The sequence below is a fragment of the Apodemus sylvaticus genome, chromosome 15, assembly GCF_947179515.1.
Source record: "Apodemus sylvaticus chromosome 15, mApoSyl1.1, whole genome shotgun sequence".
Lineage (NCBI taxonomy): Eukaryota > Metazoa > Chordata > Mammalia > Rodentia > Muridae > Apodemus > Apodemus sylvaticus.
Genome location: NC_067486.1, coordinates 78,802,497 through 78,822,568, shown reverse-complemented (window position 1 = coordinate 78,822,568; position 20,072 = coordinate 78,802,497). Strand labels below are relative to the sequence as shown.

Below are 20,072 nucleotides of genomic sequence, written 5' to 3'. Positions count from 1 at the left end.
GTAGTGCACTGGAAGAAGCACAGTTCCACATGGCACAGCCTCCCACTACAGCAACAAAGGACCTGACAAGGCTTAGATGGAATGCAAGCGACCCCTCAGAAGGAAGCAGAGGGAGCTCTGGAGGCACCTACCGGGACTGGGTCTGTTTAGTGATGTTCTTTATGGTCAAGCCCTCCTTTCCGATGATGGCACCAACAAACTGGGTAGGGACCAGGATCCGCAGCGGGAAATCAATCTGTCTGGCCTGAGGAGAGCTCCCGGGGCCGTGGCCTTGTTCCCGGGCACGATGAGGGGGTGAGGGGGAGCTCACCTCTTCATCAGGGATGTAGGAAATCTTGAAGGAGTAGTCCTCATACTGATGCCCACTTAGCTTCTCAATTGCTCTGAAACACAGCAGGGTAGGAAAGCCTATCAGAGAGTACACGGAGACTCTCCGGAAGGCTGACTCATCCTGCTCACTGGCCATTCATGTGGTGCCTGTGCCAAGCACTAAGGATACAGGGGCGAGCAAGACAGACACTGCCTCAGCCCCTGCAGTCTCAGGAAACAAAACGAAACAAGCTCTTAGATACAATCTGTACCTCATTTCTCTTTCCCTCTTGCCAAAAGCTGTAGCTAAGGGTCCAAAATTATCACTTTCTTTTTAATCGTAGCACATCTTCATGATTATTTTAATCATATCACAAAATTTAAACATATCTGAGACATTCAGAAATACCTATGCATGAATTAAGGAAGACACTTATTCGATAGCTTCCCTATCTTTATATACACTACTTATTTAAAAATGAATATATTATTGCTAATCCTTACAATCTAGCTAACACTCTATAAACATTTTACATTATCAACAATTTTGGTATGATTCACTGGCCACTCCACTTGACAACAACTTTAAAACGAGGCCAGATCTATGTGGGTTCACAGAACATTTACAAAGGGGCTTCCCTCTGGAGTTATGCCCAGTTCTCGGAAAATCACACATTGTCATGGATACATCTGAAGTTAAAGCTCCTCCTCTGGGGCAAATACCTGGGCATTAGAAGGCCCAGGGTCCATCTGGCAATGTTTCAATATTTACTGCTCTATAGAAGTTAGAGTATATTTATGACCTTAATCCTCGAGGTTACAGATTATCCAAAAATAGCTATTATAAGCAGCAATTCACTACTGTATTTAAAAATTATACATGAAATGGGACAATGCCTTTACACATTTCTGCAGCAATCCTACTAGGGTAATGCTGAGGGTTTGCACATTTATTACAAAACCAAACCTTCAGAATTCAATGAAGATGAGAGAGTACTGTGTAGATACCAGGTGGCTGGGCTATGGCTGTGTTAGCCGGTGATGGCCCAGGCCGCCCAGCTTCACAGCAGAGGTGCTCACACTTTTAATGGTGAACAATTAACCAACCTCCTGAAGATTGTTGGTATGAAAATGGGCAAACAATGTCCTCACAAGGGCAGCGAGGGCATGCCACAGAGATGGGTGTGGGCTATTCCACAGCCATGAAGTATGGACAGCTGTGATACATCCAAGTTACACTGCCAATGAGGCACTTCAAGGACTTCCTACCAGAAGAACCTTCTTAGCTAGGCCTGGTAGTACATGCCTGCAATCCCCCACCCCCCACAAATGAATGAATGAATGAATGAATGCCCAAAAGATTTAAAAAAAGAAAGAAAGAAACTTGGCTTTTGCTATTACTTAAAAAACTTAATCCTAGTCTACTAATAGTAAACTCAGAATTGATCATTATTGGAGCACCAGAGTTATGAATGAGAGCCAGGCAGGTCGGTGGGACACTCGCACGTATCTAAGCCCGCTGTTGTCACGGAGGCAGCTCCTTGTTTTAACATCACACACAGGGAAACGGCTGTTTTAGTCTCCATCACTGAGCTGTGCACCTTCCTCATGGAGACCAGGGCATGCTCTGGGTAAAAGGGCCCCAGAGAGTCTGTCAGAGCAGAGCCTATAGGTGCGGCAGCATAAGGCTGGCTCCCCCTTCCTGACACAGTTCCTGTCTTTGTTGATGCCAAGGCTCAACACTGTTCAGGACAGTCTGTGTACCATCACCAACAGCCTGGTGGGAACTCCCGGGGTTGTTCAGGCGTGTCCGAGAGGACGCAGACTGGCTGGGACCTGTCTTCTCTGCCAAGGTTTCCAGATGCAGCATTCACAGGAAACCAAAGGCAAACCCAAATAAACCCAAGAGGGAATAAAACCAAGCACACTTACATCTTTGCCTCTTCTCTTGTCATATAGGTGACGTTGACAACAGCAGTTTCTGTATCTGTGTTGACTAGGAGAAAAGTAAAAGCTATATCATTTAAAAGTAGCTCTCATCCGTGGGGCCAAGGAAGGATGGGAACTTCAGAGGGAAATGCGCTAACCACTGTATCATCTTAACTGTAGTTATGTGTGTCTCTGTGTCTACTAATGTGTACCCGTAGGATCTATAAATCAAATGCAGGGAACACGGTCATCAGCTGCATCTATGACACGCTGCCCTCTACTTCATGCCTTGTGTAAATACTGAGGAAGCGTGTGTGTGTGTGTGTGTGTGTGTGTGTGCGCGCGTGCGGGGACTGTCCCCGTGTATTTATGTATTTTCACTTTTAATATTTGCACAGAGTTGGCGGAAGTCAACAGTTGTGGACTGCCTTGCAGGTTAGCCCTTTGGGAATGTGCTGTGTCCAGCACTGTCATCCTAAGTGCTGCCGAGTCGCCTCTGCTGTAAACACGATTTGATCTTGTTATTCTTCTGAATTTACTACTTCAGGCTAAAACCACAGAGGGAAAAAAATGGGTGGAAGAACACGACACCATGAAAATAAACAAAAACTGTTCTTCTAGACCTATTTATTATTAATTTTAATAATAATAAAACAGTGCAAAACACACAGTATGTTTCCTATATTCAGCTTTGTAGAGCTACAGAGAAGGCTGTAGACCCAGACTTCCAAAAATGGCTGGGCTTGAATCTTTTAGTAAAGACATCCTATGTGTGTGTATGTGTGTTTGAGTATGTGTGTGTGTGTATCACATACTTATGCTTATCATATATATAATTATAAAAAAGTCAATTATATCTATAAAATATATCTGTGGCATGCAATAAGTATCTATATCCATCTATCCATCAAGGCAGCATAATAACCCTGGGCTATATAGATAGGTACTATTTATAACTATCTGTAAATACACACACACATACACACATACACACACACACACACACACACACACACACACATACACACACATTAATTCAAAGGGCTTGATTGATAAAGCCAGCTTTAACCTAAAAGACCTAAATGAAAAATATGTTTTCACAAAAACCAAGAATGGCAATCAGATCCAGTCTTCAAATATGACATTAGGGAATTTAAAGTTAACAGCATTAAAGATAATTCGAGAAAAATCACAATAAAGCTGCCTTTCAAAGTAGCTAAGAGCACTGGCTGCTCTTTTAGAGGACCTGGGTTCAATCCCCAGCACCCACATGGCACTTCACAACTGGAACTGTTCACATCCAGTTCCAGGGGATTTAACAACCTCACATAGACATACATGCAGAAAAAAACACCAATGTACACAAATGATTCATTCTTAAACTTTTAGGAGTTCTATGACCGTCCCACTTGCTGCATCAAAAAAGGTAAAGAATGTAACTCAGATTCTCAAAGGAATTTGGCAACCCCCAAATGTTACAGACTCTGGGATAAAAACATTTCGCCTAGTAATTTCAAGGCAGCTACAGCCTTGGGTGGGGGTGGGGGTGGGAGGACACTGGGGACAGGTAGGACATACACTGTCATCAACAGTAACTGGCACTGATCCCAGCCCTGGCCTCTGCCCAGGAGCACTCTGAATGCTCTAGAGAGATGCTTATTCAGGGATGCCCACACAGTGCAAAAGGGGGCCTTGTGGTACCTATCTGTAGCCTTCTAGACTGACAGAGAAGGCTGTAGACTCAGATTTCCAGAAAAGACATCCTCTAGGAATCCCAGATTCTTAATTTTGCCCTCACTTCTTTTTTTTAAAAAAAGATTTATTTATTTATGTATATGAGTCTTCTATTTGCATGTATGCCTGCATGACAGAAGAGGGCTTCAGATCTCATTATGGTTGGTTGTGAGCCACCATGTGGTTGCTGGGAATTGAACTCAGGACCTCTGGAAGCGCAGTCAGTGCTCTTAGCCACTGAGCCATCTCTCCAGCCCTTGCCCTCACTTCTTACTAATATTTTTTGTTCTTCAAAAAAGTCTGTCTTCTGAGAGTCACGTGGTCCTCTGATTGTAGAGCAAGCTGAGCTCCAGTCCAGTAATTTATTTCACTGCTCACTCACGTTCCTAAGATGCCACTGGTAGGTTCTGCTGGGTCAGAATCACCCTCAAAGCGGGGAACAAAAGAACAGCTCAATAGTTGACTTGGGGCGCAGGCAGCCAGGCCATCTCCAGTGCACAGGCACTAAAGGGCTCTGAGTTGTCCCACTGCCCTTGAACATCTCCTCAGGTAGCGCCATCCTGAACTTATTTCCAGGTTTTAGCTGCTAATCAATCAGTCTCCTCCACCCGAAACTGGGATTTCAGGCATGCACCACCACATCCAGACCAGCTATCGATGTTGGTCTTTAAACTGTTTTCCAGTTTATATCTGTAAAGTCATCTTGCCCACTCTCTCCACTAGAATGCCTTCTGTTCAATAAGTGAAAACTTTTTAGAAAGCATTTTTTCCCCCCCTGAGTGGTTTCCTTTCAACTCTGAGCATAGGCAAGCAGCACTGAGAAACAGTAAAGTTCTTGCCAATTGCAGAAGGGAGAATACCCAAAGTGCTGCTTCAAAACACCTACGCTAACTACCTGGACAGACTGAACCCCTGGTGAGACATAGGATTCTCTCTGATCTCTTCCCGGGGATGTTATGATCCCTTACAATTGTGTACAAAATACACAAACGGGTTTGCATTGAATGATGCAACCATTTGGTGATACAGGAATGGGAGAAACCGGGTCATTTTATACAAGTGGAAACTGAATCAGAGGTTTTGTAGAAGATCAAGCTCTTGAAGAGGCAGTCAAAGCCAACGCAAAAATAATCCTTACCATACTTAGCTGTTTACACTGTTAGGATCTTAAGATCCAACCTTTCTAGGATGCCTAAAGAGCTAAATAAGACAACAGCTTCAGGTGCCTTTTGTCCCCCCTTAAAACATCAGTGCTTCAGGCTTTACTGGAAAAGGAAGTGTTTCCTGGCACCTGCAGGGATGTTCCTAAGATGGTGGGTCTCAGATCTGAGTGCACACAAAACCACTCAGAGTTTTCATCCATGAGGAATGAGCCACTTTACCCCTAGTTTCCAGAGTATGTGGTGGAACCTAGGAACCTGCACTTTCATAAGTGTGACAGGAATCTCGGTGTGGAAGTCATACTCACAGTGAACAGATGCTCCTGTGTATTCTCACCTCCTAGTGAGCTGCAGCTAGTTAAGGGGCAGCAGCGTAAACTCAACTACTCTCAGACGCAGTAGGCTTGCCCCATTCCAACTGTGTTTGTCCAGCACTGCAGATTTAATAAGCCTGGTGGGGTGGCCACACCTTTAACCCCAGTTTTTGGAGTCAGGAGGCAGGTGAGTGTCTGTGAGTTGGAGGCCAGCCTGGTTTATATAATGAGTTCAGGTCAACCGGAGCTACACAGAAAGACCCTGAAATAATATTCCTTGAACAAGTAAACTGTACAGATATATGGAGTGAATGACTGACAGACAGCTACCTCTGACAGGCTGGTGGATAAATACACTAGAGGATGCATACTTCGGAGGTGCTGGGACTTAGTACTTCTCCCCATGACCCCAGCCTGTAAGACACAGCAGGCATGGCCCTTCAGGTTCAGGAGGCTAATCTCCTAAGTTGGGGTTTAACTTCCACACTTCTTACCTTGCTCCACGTTCTCCACTGTCCCATACTCGGCCAGCAGTCCATCCAACACCTGCAAAGATACAGGAAGAAGGGGTCATAAAGACGACATCAGTTTCCCTCTGCAGGAGAAACACGCTAATAAAAGGGCACAGGAGTGATGTAACTAAGTCGGCCCCACAGGTCCTCATAAAAGATGGAACTCAACGAATCTGAGGACCCAGGGCACTTTTTCTTTCCTTTTATTTTCCTGACTGGTTCCCGACTGTCTATTCACTAAGGTGACACCACAATGTTGGAGCCTTGGTAAATGAACAGCCAGAATCCTATGCCGACCAGAACCAGGCTACTGAAATGAGAAGCAGAGGAAAGGACAAGCTCCTACTCCTCAGGGTTAACCATCATCCCTTCGGCTTTCCCCCAGGGGTCTCCTTATGCTCCTGCAGAGGTCCCGAGTTCCCTCCTAACACCCACTCGGCAGCTCACAACCTGTGAGTAGTGTTCCGAGGGATCAAATGGCCTCTTCTGGCCTCCCGCGCTCCTGCACTAATGTGGTGTACAGAGACCCACACTGGTACACATAAAAAATGATATATCTTTTTACAAGTGTGTTAGTTTTAAGATTTATTTTTGAGACAGGGTCTGGCTGTCAGTACTCTGGCTGCCCTGGAAATCCCTATGTAGAGCAGGCTAGCCGCAGACTCAAGAGCTCTGCCTGCCTCAGTCTCCTAAGTACTAGAATTAAAGTCATGCAGCACTGTGCTTGGCTTTTTTGTATTTTAGAGTGGGGATATGTGTGTGTGTGTGTGTGTGTGCTGTAAACACACACACACACACACACACACACACACACACACACACACACACACACGGACAGGTATCTGCAAAGCCCAGAGGTATTGGATCTGGGGTTAATGGTAATTTGGCTTACTGGAAATTGAACTTGGGTCTCTGCAAAGATAGCTCGGACTCTTAACCACTGGGCCAGCTCTCCGGCTTGGTCCTTTTTCTTTTTCCTTCTTTCTTCTTTCCTCCCTCCACCCTCTCTTTCTGGCTGTTTTAGTTTCCTGTGGACCAGGGCAGTTTGTCCTTAATAGTGAGGCCAGTCCTTAAATTCTACTGTATTTTATATTAAGATAGCAATCTCAGAACTTTTAGTGCTCTGAAAATATATCTTAATTGTTAGTCATAGCAACTAACTCAAAACAAAAAAATATGTATTCTTTTAACAAACTTTAAACTTTGTTTTAAACTTTGTTTCCACAGGCTTCCTGGTGTCTCAACCAATCCAAATGGGAAAAGATAAAAATCTATTCATCAAACCACGTGGTGAGAATCACAGGAGGCGCATGTGTTGTCTCCTGGCCAGAGTGCTGGTACTTGATGGCCAGATACCTGAGGGACCCAGCTGTGAGGGGCCAGAGGGCACTGGGCCAGAGGGGGACAGAGAGAACCTCTAACTCACTTCATACCCTGTGACTGGAGGTTTTGGGGGGAAGTCTGAAGACCTTTAATTCCTAAAGCAAAAGGAAGGTGGGTCAAGGAAGCACGCGCGCCCAGGCCTACCTCCCACTGCAGGTGAGGCGGGATGTTTCGAATCTGGATCTTTCTGCTCCTGTAAAGACAAGACCAGTCTAGAACTTTTTCTCCGCACACTCGAACTCAGAAAATAACAAAACTTCAGATATGAGATCATAATCAAGTTTACTGTCCAGCTGTATCTACCAGACCGTACACAGACATTCCTGCTGTAAACAGTTGGCACCAAAAGAAACCCAGAAAGAATAACAAGTTAAAGAAACAATTTAAATACAGTCTTACATTTCCAATTTCCTACCCAAGTAGTCAGAAGCTAAAGCCTTCATATACTATTTCTATGATCATTCTCTCAAAATTTACATGGTTGCCACTGATCCTATCCTAAACTCAAACACAACTGGTAAAGTCACAACTGGTAAAGTCACAAATGGGCTTTAAAAAAAAAACAGATTTTATTTCAATTTTCATTTAAAATTTTATTTCTGGTAATTTTTATAATTCAATATTAAAACATAAGTACATCTCTTCTCCCAAGCCTCGCAGTCAACACTTGTTTCTGCATATCCTCCAGTTCTACGTAAATACAAGCTTTTTTCTCTTAGAAATACACCTGCGTGCTCTCCATGCCGGCTGGACCGCCATGGTTCAGTAAGAGCAGCGCACTGACAATCGCCCCATCTTAGACAGAGAGCTTCCTCCCCATGCCGGTACTAACTCCATCCACCCAGTCACTTGCCTTACCACAGTCATTTAGACCTTTCATTACGTTTTATTCTTTAGATGCCCTTATTAGGACATCCCGCTAGTCTGATGGCTCTAAATGATTCTGGCATCTTCTGGTTTTTAACATAAAAAAACAAGTCAGGCACGGTGACTCAGGTTTCTTTCTTACACTGACACTCATGAGGCAGAAGGATCATAAGTTCAAGGCCAACCTGGGAGGCAAACAAGCAAGGTCTTTTGTTTTGTTTTTTGAGACAGGGTTTCTCTGTATAGCCCTGGCTGTCCTGGAACTCACTCTGTAGACCAGGCTGGCCTCAGAAATCTGCCTGCCTCTGCCTCCCAAGTGCTGGGATTAAAGGCGTGCGCCACCACCGCCTGGCTAAGCACGGTCTTTTTGTTCCTATCTTCTGAGAGGATATTAAAGCTTTAGAAGAAGGCACATCAGTGTGCAGAGATGCAATCACTCATTGGGGGGGACACTGGAGAAGAGATGTCGGGTTCAAGTGGGTCCCCATTCCTTTCTCCTTTCTTGTGCCAGTATTACCAGACAGTGGCTACATACAGTCACATACTCCCCCATGGCTTCAACCCAGGCCAGGCCTTAGGGAAATGTTGTGATTTAAGCAGAGAGAGGAGGAAAAACAGAGAAGTTCAGATTAGGAAAAACAGAGGCAGGGGTTTCACTTCCTCCATGCACAGGCAGGTTATGAGAAAGTACTTCCGGAAGTTTCATTCCCTCAGACACCGGTAGCCTTGAACTTCTGGACACGGATGGGTCTTCTCCCAGGGTTTAACATGGTTTCAGAAGACAGGCCACAGGTTGGCTGAGGCAAGGTCACATGCTAGGTAATAGATGGAGGGTGTTTGAGACATGGTTTCTCCCTGGCTGTCCTGAAACTCTTTGGAGACAAGACTGGCCTTGAACTCACAGAGGTCTGCTTGCCTTTGCCTCGTGAGTGCTGGGATTAAAGGCCTGCACCACCAGGCCAGGCTGTTGTGTAACTTTTATAGTGTGAAAATGCTTTAATGACCAGGATGGGCTAGGATGCAGAACCTCATGTCTTGTGCCAGGCCAAGAAAAGCAGCAAAAGACTCAAGAGCTACTTTCTGTCCCTGGGTGGGGAAGGCTGGTATGTCACACTCTTCAGCCATAGTTTTTAATAAAGAGGCATGCCTATGGTGGCTACATAGAAATTCCCTACCTAAGGGGTCACCAAACTCATTTGTAGAAAAAGTCATCAAAATTTTCAAGAGAACAGAATATTTTTAAAGGAAAAAAAATTTTTTCAAATATAAATATTGACTCTGATAACCAACATAGCCCATAGAAAGAAACTCATTCACGAGCTCAAATATATTTGAACAAGGATAGCTACTGTATACCTACCTACCTACCAGCAGATGATAAGCAAGGACAGAGCTGTAATATACAGGAACACGCAGCTGGAAAATGGAGCAGGCATATACACATGTGCCCAAGCGGGGGACTCTCCAAGGCGTGTTGTTACAAAAAACCAACCACTAATTAAGTTGACCCTGGTTTTGTTACTTACTTACCTTCCTTCCTTCCTTCCTTCCTTCCTTCCTTCCTTCCTTCCTTCCTTCCTTCCTTCCTTCTTTTTTGTTTTTTTGAGACAGGGTCTCTCAGTGTGGCCCTGGTTGTCCTGGACCTCACTCTGTAGACCAGGCTGGCCTCGAACTCAGAAATCCACCTGCCTCTGCCTCCCAAGTGCTGGGATTAAAGGTGTGCACCACCACCGCCCGGCTGTTTTGTCACTTTATTATCTTTAATTGTATGTATATGTAGGAGTGTACCCTATGTGTGGGTGCCCACAAAGGTCAGAATCAGAGCCCCTGAAACTGGAGTTACAGGTGGTTGTGAGCCAACCAGCAAGGGACCTGAACTTGCAAGTGCAGTCTGTGCGCTCAGCCACTGAGACTCAACAAGAGCCTCCGAACTTTCTTAAAAAACAAAAACAAAAACAAAAACAAAAAACCTATAATGTACAAACTTTTATTTTGGCTGGCTTGAATTTACTATGTAGCCAAGGGTGGTTTTCAACTTGTAAAGATACATTTTTCCTTTCTCGGCCTCTTGGCTACTATAGGAGTTTTAATTGTTGACCTTTATTAAAGCAAAGCAAAACAAAACAAGCACAAGTAAGATGGGGCTGGAGACACAGCTCAACGATCGGCGCTCAGCACTGAGGAGTGCTTATCTACACGTGTACACTGCAGGAACCTCTCTGATGATGGCTGGGAAGGCATGGTCTATGAGCAAGGCAGATGTTGTTAGGAGTCATTTTGTTGCTGTATTCCTTAAGCAGAGCAGCAGTATTTGGTTTTGCCCTAGGTCCCTGGCCTAGCCACCAGGGCAGTGTCGGCAAGGATTCCATCTTATGGAGTGGGCCTTACGTACAATCGGGTATCGGCTGGTTATTCCCACAAGCTTTATGCCACTACTAAGCCAGGATATCTTGCAGGTCATCAGAAGGGTTTGTAGTTGGGTTGGTGTTTCCCTTTCTCCTTCGGCAGTGCACAGAGTACCGTAAACACTAGTCAGAAGGGGTGAAGGGTCTAGGTAGGCACCAACTCAACTTCTCTTTGTTTAGTGAGTTGTGATGGTGTTGCCTTCAGCAACGGGGACTTACCCTCAATGTGTGGAGAGCCACCCATAGCCTGGGTCGTTTAGGGGTTTCCATGGAGCCCCTTGGGTCAATGACTTGAGGGGATTAACCCATTTCCTTGCACTGGGAGTTTGGTGAAGAGAGATGTCTAGTTGGGATTTCATTTGATGATTCCATTTAGATTTCTTTCATATATATATTTCAAGAAGCTTTTACTGGGCACTGGGGGCACACACCTTCAATCCCCAGCACTCAGGAGGCAGAGGCAGGTAAAAGAGAGTTCAAGGCCAGAGTTTCAGGACAGCCAGGGGTACATAGAGAAACCCTGTGTTGAAAAACAAAAAAAGAGAAAACAACAACCAAACAGAAGAAGGGGAGGAGAAGGAGGAGGAGGAGGAGGAGAAGGAGGAGGAGGAAGTGGAGGAAGTGGAGGAGGAGGAAGAAGAAGAAGAGGAAGAGGAAGAGGAGGAAGAAGAGGAGGAAGAGGAAGAAGAGGAAGAGGAAGAAGAGGAAGAAGAGAAAGAAGAGGAGGAAGAGGAAGAAGAGGAAGAAGAAGAGGAAGAAGAGGAGGAAGACAAGAAGAGGAGGAAGAGGAGGAGGAAGAGGAAGAAGAAGAGGAAGAAGAAGAGGAAGAAGAGGAAGAAGACAAGAAGAGGAAGAGGAAGAAGAAGAGGAGAAGGAGGAAGAGGAAGAAGCAGCAGCAGCAGCAGCAGCAGCAGCAGCAAATGACAATTTACCTTATTAGGTTTCCATATGACTCCTCAAATGGTCCCTCCTCATACTCCCTCTCTTACCCCACACTTCTTTTCCCCTCTCCTGCTTTGATCCTCCCTCCACCCCGGAGATCTCTTTCCCACCCACCCATAACTAACTATTGTATTTCTCCTTCCTAGGGAGAACCCTCCCGCACCTGACCCTTACCCTATACCTATCTTCCGTGCTGTGGGTTGGTGGGACTGAAGGCTTGTACACCTAACTATGGAAAACAGTGTGCCAGTTCTACAGATGCTGGCATCTCTCTCTTAGAACCCAAAGGACTCTCCATACTACTACAGAAGACACTTTCTCAACTGTGTTCATTGCTGCCTTGTTCATAACAGCCAGAAACCAAAATCAGCCTAGATGTCCTTCTACAGATGAATAGATAAACAAATGTGGTACGTTTACACAACAAAACATTACTCAGTTTTTAAACTGAAATCCTGAAAGTCACATGTAAATGGATGAAGCTAGGGGAAAAAAAATCATCCTGCAGTAAACTCTGGCCCCAAAAGACAAATATTGTTAAGTATTTGCTTACATGTCAGCTGTCAAAGTCTTTGATAAGCAGGCTCCAATCAATACAACCCCTGCAAGGCAAACACTTTACTGGCTAATGTGTTCCAATTCTACACCTGTGGTTTAGACTGCAGACTGACCACCCCACCCACACCTTCACTCAGAGAGAAGGCAGCACTGGGGCCTTTCCCCGCTTTTGTTTTAACTGAAAGCAGAGTAGGACCCTAAGTTAGCAAATGGTGCCTTACTAAAACTACAGTCACTTTCCCCATGGCTTTAAAATACAGGAACTTGGGACTCAAATACACGTAAACTGTTTGCAGTGGGAAGGACAGGAGGGCTGCTTCCATACCAGGACAAGGGGAGGGCCATCCTGGGATCACAAGATGGCTGACTCTGCAGCCTCATCAACTGTAACTGCAGCACTACTGTGGATTCCCTCACTGTAAACCACTGCAAAGCAAACCACACACAGTCCCAGTGTATTTCCCAGTATTCTAGGAACGCCACTATTTCTGTACTCTAGATTCCCAAGGGTGACAAAAGTTGCAACTGGGTGAATTTCAGATGAAATAAATGTCAATTACAGCTACTAACAGCTAGAAAAATTATTTTCTCATGATAGAATTTGTTAAAGCTTTGGCCATGCTGGGCTGGCTATTTCAGTTGAGAATGAGTTAGCATGATTTGTAGGACCCTAGCTCATCACATCCCAGGCTTCGTTCTAAACCTAGGCTCAGGGATCCCCAGGGAAACTGTAGATATACAGAGAAGCTGGGGAAGCCAAGCATCCTGTGGGATGCAGTGAGGAATTCCACCTAACTAGGTAGGTAGAATTGTCCCACCCGTGTCTACAGCGACCCTGAGATCCATCAGATGACACAGGGTTCTCACTGGAGCACTTTGGACCACCCACTGTCTGCACAGCAGGGCAGGTGTGCTGACTGACTGTAGGACTCATACAACGACAAGTTAGACACTGCAGTGATCCAGAGCGCTGTCCGTGGACCCCTGCAGTTACAAATGCAGTGACTTCTCCTTACTCTGTATGTATGTTCCTAAAGCCACACAGTCCCTGTAGCTTACAACTCATGTCTCCTGCACATCAGGCAGAACTCCTGAAAGCCATGATTGGATGGAACAAAACAGTAAGCACAAGTGTCTTATCTGTGTGGTCTACGGTAACACAGCACTGTGGACTGCGTGGCTGGCATACAGTTGCGGCCCCGCCTTCTGCCGGGGCCCTTGGCTGGGTCATTGTGTAGCAAAGAGTCACAGGGGCATCACTCTGAACCTTTCTTTACCTTGGGGATCAGGATTTCAACATAAGACCTTGGTGAAGGTGGGCACAGCATAAACTTTCAGACCAAAGCATTAAGATAAAGAGGGGGAGATTGGGAGGCGGAGAGGCGGGCACACGAAAAAGCCGACACTCTTCTAAAGCTTCAGACACAATTTCCTACAGACACCAAGTACAATCACTCTCCTCAACTCATACTTTACAATATAAAGAATAGCTTTAGCTCTCCCATCTTCTCTGTGGGCTGATACTCTCTCTGCTGCCCCTTCAGTAGTCACCAGGATGCAGACCAATCAAGTCGCAAAGGCACACAGTAAACATCCTTCAGTTTGTAACAGGAAGGTTTCCCCAAACTGCAAACTGCCATTATTTCACTGGGTCTGTGTAGCTCACTGAGGCCTGACCACTCCCAGTGACGCTGCCACCACTGTCTAAGTCTCAGCTAGGGAGTGGTTAGGGTTTTGTTTGTTTTTTTTTGTTGGTTTTTTTTTTTTTTTTTTTTGCTTTCTATATTTAAATATTTGCTCTTAAAACGTCACATTGGAATTGTCAATTCAACAACAAAATTTTGTATTTCAATTATGTACTCTGTTTCAATAGACCCCAGGTAGTCTGTATTCCTTTAGACAGAACAACAACTGGTTTTTTGTTTTTTGTTTTTTTTTTTTAAAGATTTATTTATTTTATTTATGAGTACACTGTAGCTGTCTTCAGACACACCAGAAGAGGGCATCAGATCCCATTACAGATGGTTGTGAGTCACCATGTGGGTGCTGGGATTTGAACTCAGGACCTCTGAAAGAGCAGTGAGTGCTCTTAACCACTGAGCCATCTCTCCAGCCCCAACAACTGGTTTTAAAAGGAACTCTCCTCGACATCAACCTCACTGGAGATTTTCACCAAACTCTCTTCTACAAGAAGGGTTATTCCAGAAACTTCCCTATAGGTGGGGACATGTGGAAAGTCACCTGCTTCAGTTTTTTGTTTTTTCGAGACAGGGTTTCTCTGTGTATCCCTGGCTGTCCTGGAACTCACTCTGTAGACTAGGCTGGCCTCGAACTCAGAAATCCGCCTGCCTCTGCCTCCCAAATGCTGGGATTACAGGTGTGCGCCACCACCACCCAGCACCTGCTTCAGTTTTGACAGGCCATATCAGGCCTCACAGGGCAACATAAATTTTGAGAACCTCCCCAAAATATAGGTGGGACAAATTCTGAGAGCTCCCAGACAAGGATAAAGGCATTCATGCACCTCCTGAAAGGAAGCATGCATTCGAATTCAGGAACGTGAGGCATTTGATACAAAGACTGCATCTGTCTTTGTACATCCCAAAGATGCACTCTCGCTTTGGCTGTCCAAGGTTGAAACAGGAGAAGAAGGGAAGCATCCCATTAAGCCTCTTTCTTTCTGCTGTGATAAAGTCCTGTTGTGTGGTCGTCGTGGTGGTGGTGGTGGTGGTGGTGGTGGTGGTGGTGGTGGTGGTGGTGGTAGTGGTGGTGATGGGTGCCGTGTGAGACAGGATTTTGGAATGTAGATCACGCTAGTCTTGAACTAACTATGTTGCCCAGGCTTGATCATGATCCTCCTGCCTCAGCTTCCTGAGTGCTGGGATTACAAGTATGTACCATCATGCGTGATGAAGTTTCCACTTAACAAAATCTGTTTCTAGAAGAGTGATTAACTACCTTTATGTGGGCTCTGACTTAAAATCTGCAACGAAGACTAACCAGGAGACAAACAAACATTTACACACAGCAGTGAGTCAGATAAATAACAAGGACCCAGAGTTCTCATGTGAGTGTATGAGGATGACCTCCCGTGGCACCTGGACACACTCGTCAGTCACCAGGAACCGCGTCAGCATCAGACCCATCCTGGATGTGCCCTGTGCCTCCTCTGTTAGCTTCTCACCTTTCCTCAGCCCAGAAGGCAGGGCCACAGCAGTGCTCAGCTGCCAGCAGCCTTAGGAGCATCTGCTGCCAACAGGTGATCTTCCAATTTATAGATGACAGTGACTATAAACAAGCCACTTTCTCCCAACTCCACATTATAAACAACGAGTCAATACCATTTTACCTCCAAAGAAGAAACTACACTTTCAGTCTTTATCATTACAATCATGAGGATGGATGTGACACTAAATTCTAGATGAGACCTAACCCCCAAGGCAACAGGAAAGCCTTGAAAAGCAGACCATTACTCTCCCTCGTGAGCTTCTCTCACCAGCCAATCAGATGGTGTCTAGTCAAGAGATTCCTTCTCATCCCGTTGAGGGTTGGTGTCCTGAACAATCCGATCACCAACATTCCTACCAGAGGCTAACACAGATGATCGTCAAGTTTTAACTGAAAGTGTTGCCAAATGTGTAACAAACCCTGCTAAGCATCTATTAGAAGTCAGTGCCTCCAGGTTGTCCAGCCGGCAGCGCGTGGGCTACACGAAATCTGGTTTAATAGCCGTAAGATATAATAGACTCTACTAAAGGCGAAGGGCACCCAGGGAAAGCGGGGGTGGGCCTGTGCTGAAGACCCACGCGGCACCTTTGCTGCAGCATGGCCACATGGAGGATGCACTCTGTCCCTGTGCTTAGCTCTGAGTTTCTCCTGTCACACAAGGCAGATCCGGGGAAGACCAGCAAAACCCTAGGCTGCATGGACAATGTGCACCAGAAGAACAGGGAGGGGGAAGTTTTAATGGTTCTTTATCATAATGCTAGGTGAGCCAAACAGAGGTTTCTCATGAAGGGAGTGAAGGAGGGGCAGACACCTGTAATCGCAGCTCTCTGGAAACCATGTGAGTAAGATCCCACGTCCAAGGCTAGCCTTGGCCACAGAGAAAATGCAAGACTGGTCTGTTATCAAGACAACACGTAAAAGGGAAAGCAATCGGCACATCTGGAAGGTCAGGAGGAGGTAACAATCAAAGACCATCTCTGGCATCTCATAGAATGCTGTGGTTTGGGAATCTCCAAGGATCTCTTATGATTAAAGACTGGTCCACAGGGTGGGAGGCAGGACTCACAGTTTATGGGGACAAGGAAACCTTTGGAAAGTAAGGCCGAGCAGAAGATCCTTGGGTAACTGGGGACATGAGGCATTTCCTTGTGATGACTTTGGCAACTCAACTCATACGCTCCTTTTTCAAAACATAATCACATGGTCGGTGGTGCAACTCCCTTCGATAGCATTCACTCGTGCCGAAGTTCTCACTAGAACTCAGCTGCTATAGACTCATATTCAATCTGTGTGGTAAGTAACCTTTAATCTTTATAATCTTAGTTGCATCGGGTATCTGTTATAGCAATGAAAAGGTAATGTATAGCATGTTGATTTTTTTTTAAATTAGCTTCAAGAGCTCAAGTTACACAATTTGAATACATAGAAGTCTACTGAGACTGGGGACACAGCTCCATAGCAGACTGGTTGCCTGGTATGATCAAGGCCTTGGGATCAGTCTCCTAGCCAAGACAAAGGGAGGGATTTAAACTCACCTTAAAAAAAAAATCCCAAAGAATCTTTTTTAAAAATAGATGAGACAGCAGACTATAGAAAGAATAAAAATTGCTTTTAAAAAAACTGACTACTAGCTGGGCGGTGGTGGCTCACGCCTGTAATCCCAGCACTCTGGGAGGCAGAGGCAGGCAGATTTCTGAGTTCGAGGCCAGCCTGGTCTACAGAGTGAGTTCCAGGACAGCCAGGGCTATACAGAGAAACCCTGTCTCGGGAAACAAACAAACAAACAAACAAACAAACAAAAAACAAAACAAACAAAAAAAACTGACTACTCTTCCAAAGGTCCTGAGTTCAAATTCCAGCAACCGCATGGTGGCTCACAACCATGTGTAATGGGGATCTGATGTCCTTTCCTAGTTTGTCTGAAGACAGTGACAGTATACCTACATACATGAAATAAATACATAAATCTTTTTAAAAAAGAAAAGGGCTGGAGAGATGGCTCAGCAGTTAAGAGCACTGACTGCTCGCTCTTCCAAAGGTCCTGAATTCAAATCCCAGCAACCGCATGGTGGCTCACAACCATCTGTAATGAAATCTGACGCCCTCTTCTGGTGTGTCTGAAGACAGCTGCAGTGTACTTACATATAGTAATAAATAAATCTTTAAAAAAAAAAAAAAAAGACCCTAAATTTGTTTCCTCCAAATTTCAAATATATCTACTGCAATTTAAACTGAGGAAAATTAATTAGGGATAACTTCCTAGATAAAAATTGGTTCAAGGTCCTCCCAAGCTGCTTGGCGCTGCACAAAGGCCAGCAGGCCCAGGACTACCATCTCGGTGATTGCGCACACAATTCCCGCCTCCCACTGTCTCCAAGTTCCCGTCTTTACAGACCATCCACCGGCACGCTCCAGCAGGACCCCTGCTGAGATTGATGGCTCTGTCCCTGGGCAGACACAGGAACGGCTTCACCTGCCTGGCACAGCCACACAGTACACTGACAAATGACTGCTCCTTAAGGAAACGCACACCTCTCTAGAGTTATTAAAGTGGGACATATGAGCATATGGTGTATTAAAATTATACCAGAAAAACAGGCCTGAAGAAGCACCAGGCTGAGGCAAGGGTGCAGCTCCCTCACAAGGCTCCCATAAAAACGACACCTAACATGGAGGTGACAATCCAACCTGGCACCTGACCCTCAAGGGCCCAATAGACAGAGAGTTACCAAATACCCCAGAACGTCACTCTGTTGACCTTTCTTTCACACTGCTTTCCACTTGTCCAAGCCCTCGTGCACCTGACCCAGTCCCACCACCACCTCACCTCGCTGCTGCAGCTCAACGCTGCTCTGGGACCTGCTCTACACCAGGGGCAGCCATCCCAGCACCCCAGCCCAGGCACTTTCTGCTCCCACAGAGATGACTTTAGCATTCCCATCAGGTCTGCCTCTTTAATCCCTCTGCAGCCGTTCTGCAAAGGAGACACATGCAGGTGTATTTAACTGTGTGTTGTGTGATTCTGACAGTGAAGGTTAGTAATTAAGAAAACCCTTGCTCACCTCAGCCAGGGCCATCAGAAATGCAGGCGAATCAAATAGCTGTCAACGATTTATTGGTATTCAGTAAATTCTGACATTGTAGAACACAAGCGTGCTTCTTCCGTCTGTGTGGCATATCCACAATACCCACAAACAGGATGTCATACACAGGATGTCAACACCTGATCCAACACTGCTGAGAGTCATTTACCCTTTTATCAATGCTGGGCTATGAGGCAGGCAGCTAGACAAGATGCTTCCAAACCACAGTCAAAGCAAGCCTGCTGCAAAGAGAAGGCAGGGCAGAGAGCCTGCACAGGCTTCCTGTGGTTCAGGCTACGAACAAAAGCCCAAATATCCCAATGAACCTTACTCACATTAAAATTTTAACTCGACAAACAGGGCAAACAGCTGAACTCAGAGAAGTTTTAGAAACCCTCATTCAGCACCAGTTATAAATTGTCATCTCTGAGCTGAGAAAAAGGATGGCTGAAATGTAGAAGCCCACTGTGAAGAACTTCAGAAAACAAACAAGGCTTACCCTGAAACCCACCAGAGTCCGACGGCGCAGTGCCTGGTGCTGAGCTTCAGACAGAGGGTAAGCAGGGACAGGCTTCCATGAGCCATCTGCAGTATAGCCTCTGCTCCGGCAGCCCAGAGGGCAGATAGAGCTCACCACCACAGCCTCTGCCTTCAGGAACTAAGTCCACAGACAAGGGAGCTGGATCAGCAGACCGACGCAAGTCTGCATCCTCCTAGCAGCTGGCCATGAAACAAACTTTAATGATGGGCAGTAGCAATGGGTTTTGGAGACTATCATGCCCAATTACCCTGGCCATTGAGTCTTCCAGTGGAATCCCCAGACAGAACAGAGACAATATGCCCTACTACACCATTCTTGACCTACAGATTCTGTAAATATACAGAGCTTATGTTTGGGCTAATTTGGGCTTGCTATGTCACCATAGATTCTACAAGTAGATACAGACTGTCCCAAGGCAATGAGGATCCTGAAAATTCGGGGGAGTATTTAAAAGCGGGCTTTAGGATTCTAGGAGGTTAATCTGGAGGAAAGATAAGCACATTTAGAGGAAACCATTGGTTCCATGTGATGCGAACACTGAATGTCCCACGAGGAAGCAGTTTTGGGGTACACATTAGATTCTGCAGGCTAGGAAAAGTGAGATATTCAAATGACTTCAAGACCTGAACTGACAAAATAGAAAGAACCAGACATATTCAGAAGGGATTTTCTCGCTAAAAGTGAGTGGAGAAAGAAAGTGGATCTTATCTGTGATTGTGGGTGCTGTGGTCCCTTGGCGGGTCCTGAGGACAGTGAGGGAGGCTTCCATACGGCCCTAGGAGTGCGAGTGCCCATGTCCTCTGGCATGCTACGTGACACAAGAGAAAGGATCCTAGTAAACTACTGAGCCTTAGAATGGGCCCAGAGTAGGGCGGTGGCTGATCCCCACCCCTCTTCCCCAGTCTTTACTGAAGCCCCCTCGTGTTCTGGCAGCCTGGCAACTCCCATGTGACAGTGGGATTGTTGGCAACTCCAGAACTCATGTTGATTCCCCATCAGTCCAAAGGCCATATGAAAATGCTTGCTAGGCCTACATGATCTGTTCACAGTCTACATGTATGTTCACAGTCTACATGATCTGTTCATAGTCTACATGTATGTTCACAG

The 20,072-nt window shown here is 45.6% G+C and overlaps 1 protein-coding gene across 1 annotated transcript in view; it reads right to left on the bottom strand.

The window, feature by feature from the left end:
- Positions 1-20,072, bottom strand: part of Igf2bp2 (insulin like growth factor 2 mRNA binding protein 2) — a 103,710-nt gene that overhangs the window by 22,216 nt on the left and 61,422 nt on the right. Inside the window, exons 3-6 of the mRNA XM_052158864.1 lie at positions 7,486-7,534; positions 5,941-5,992; positions 2,242-2,305; positions 132-383 (exon numbers count right to left, since the gene is read on the bottom strand). Coding sequence (XP_052014824.1) covers positions 132-383; positions 2,242-2,305; positions 5,941-5,992; positions 7,486-7,534 — 417 coding nt within the window. The remainder of the gene's footprint in view (positions 1-131; positions 384-2,241; positions 2,306-5,940; positions 5,993-7,485; positions 7,535-20,072) is intronic.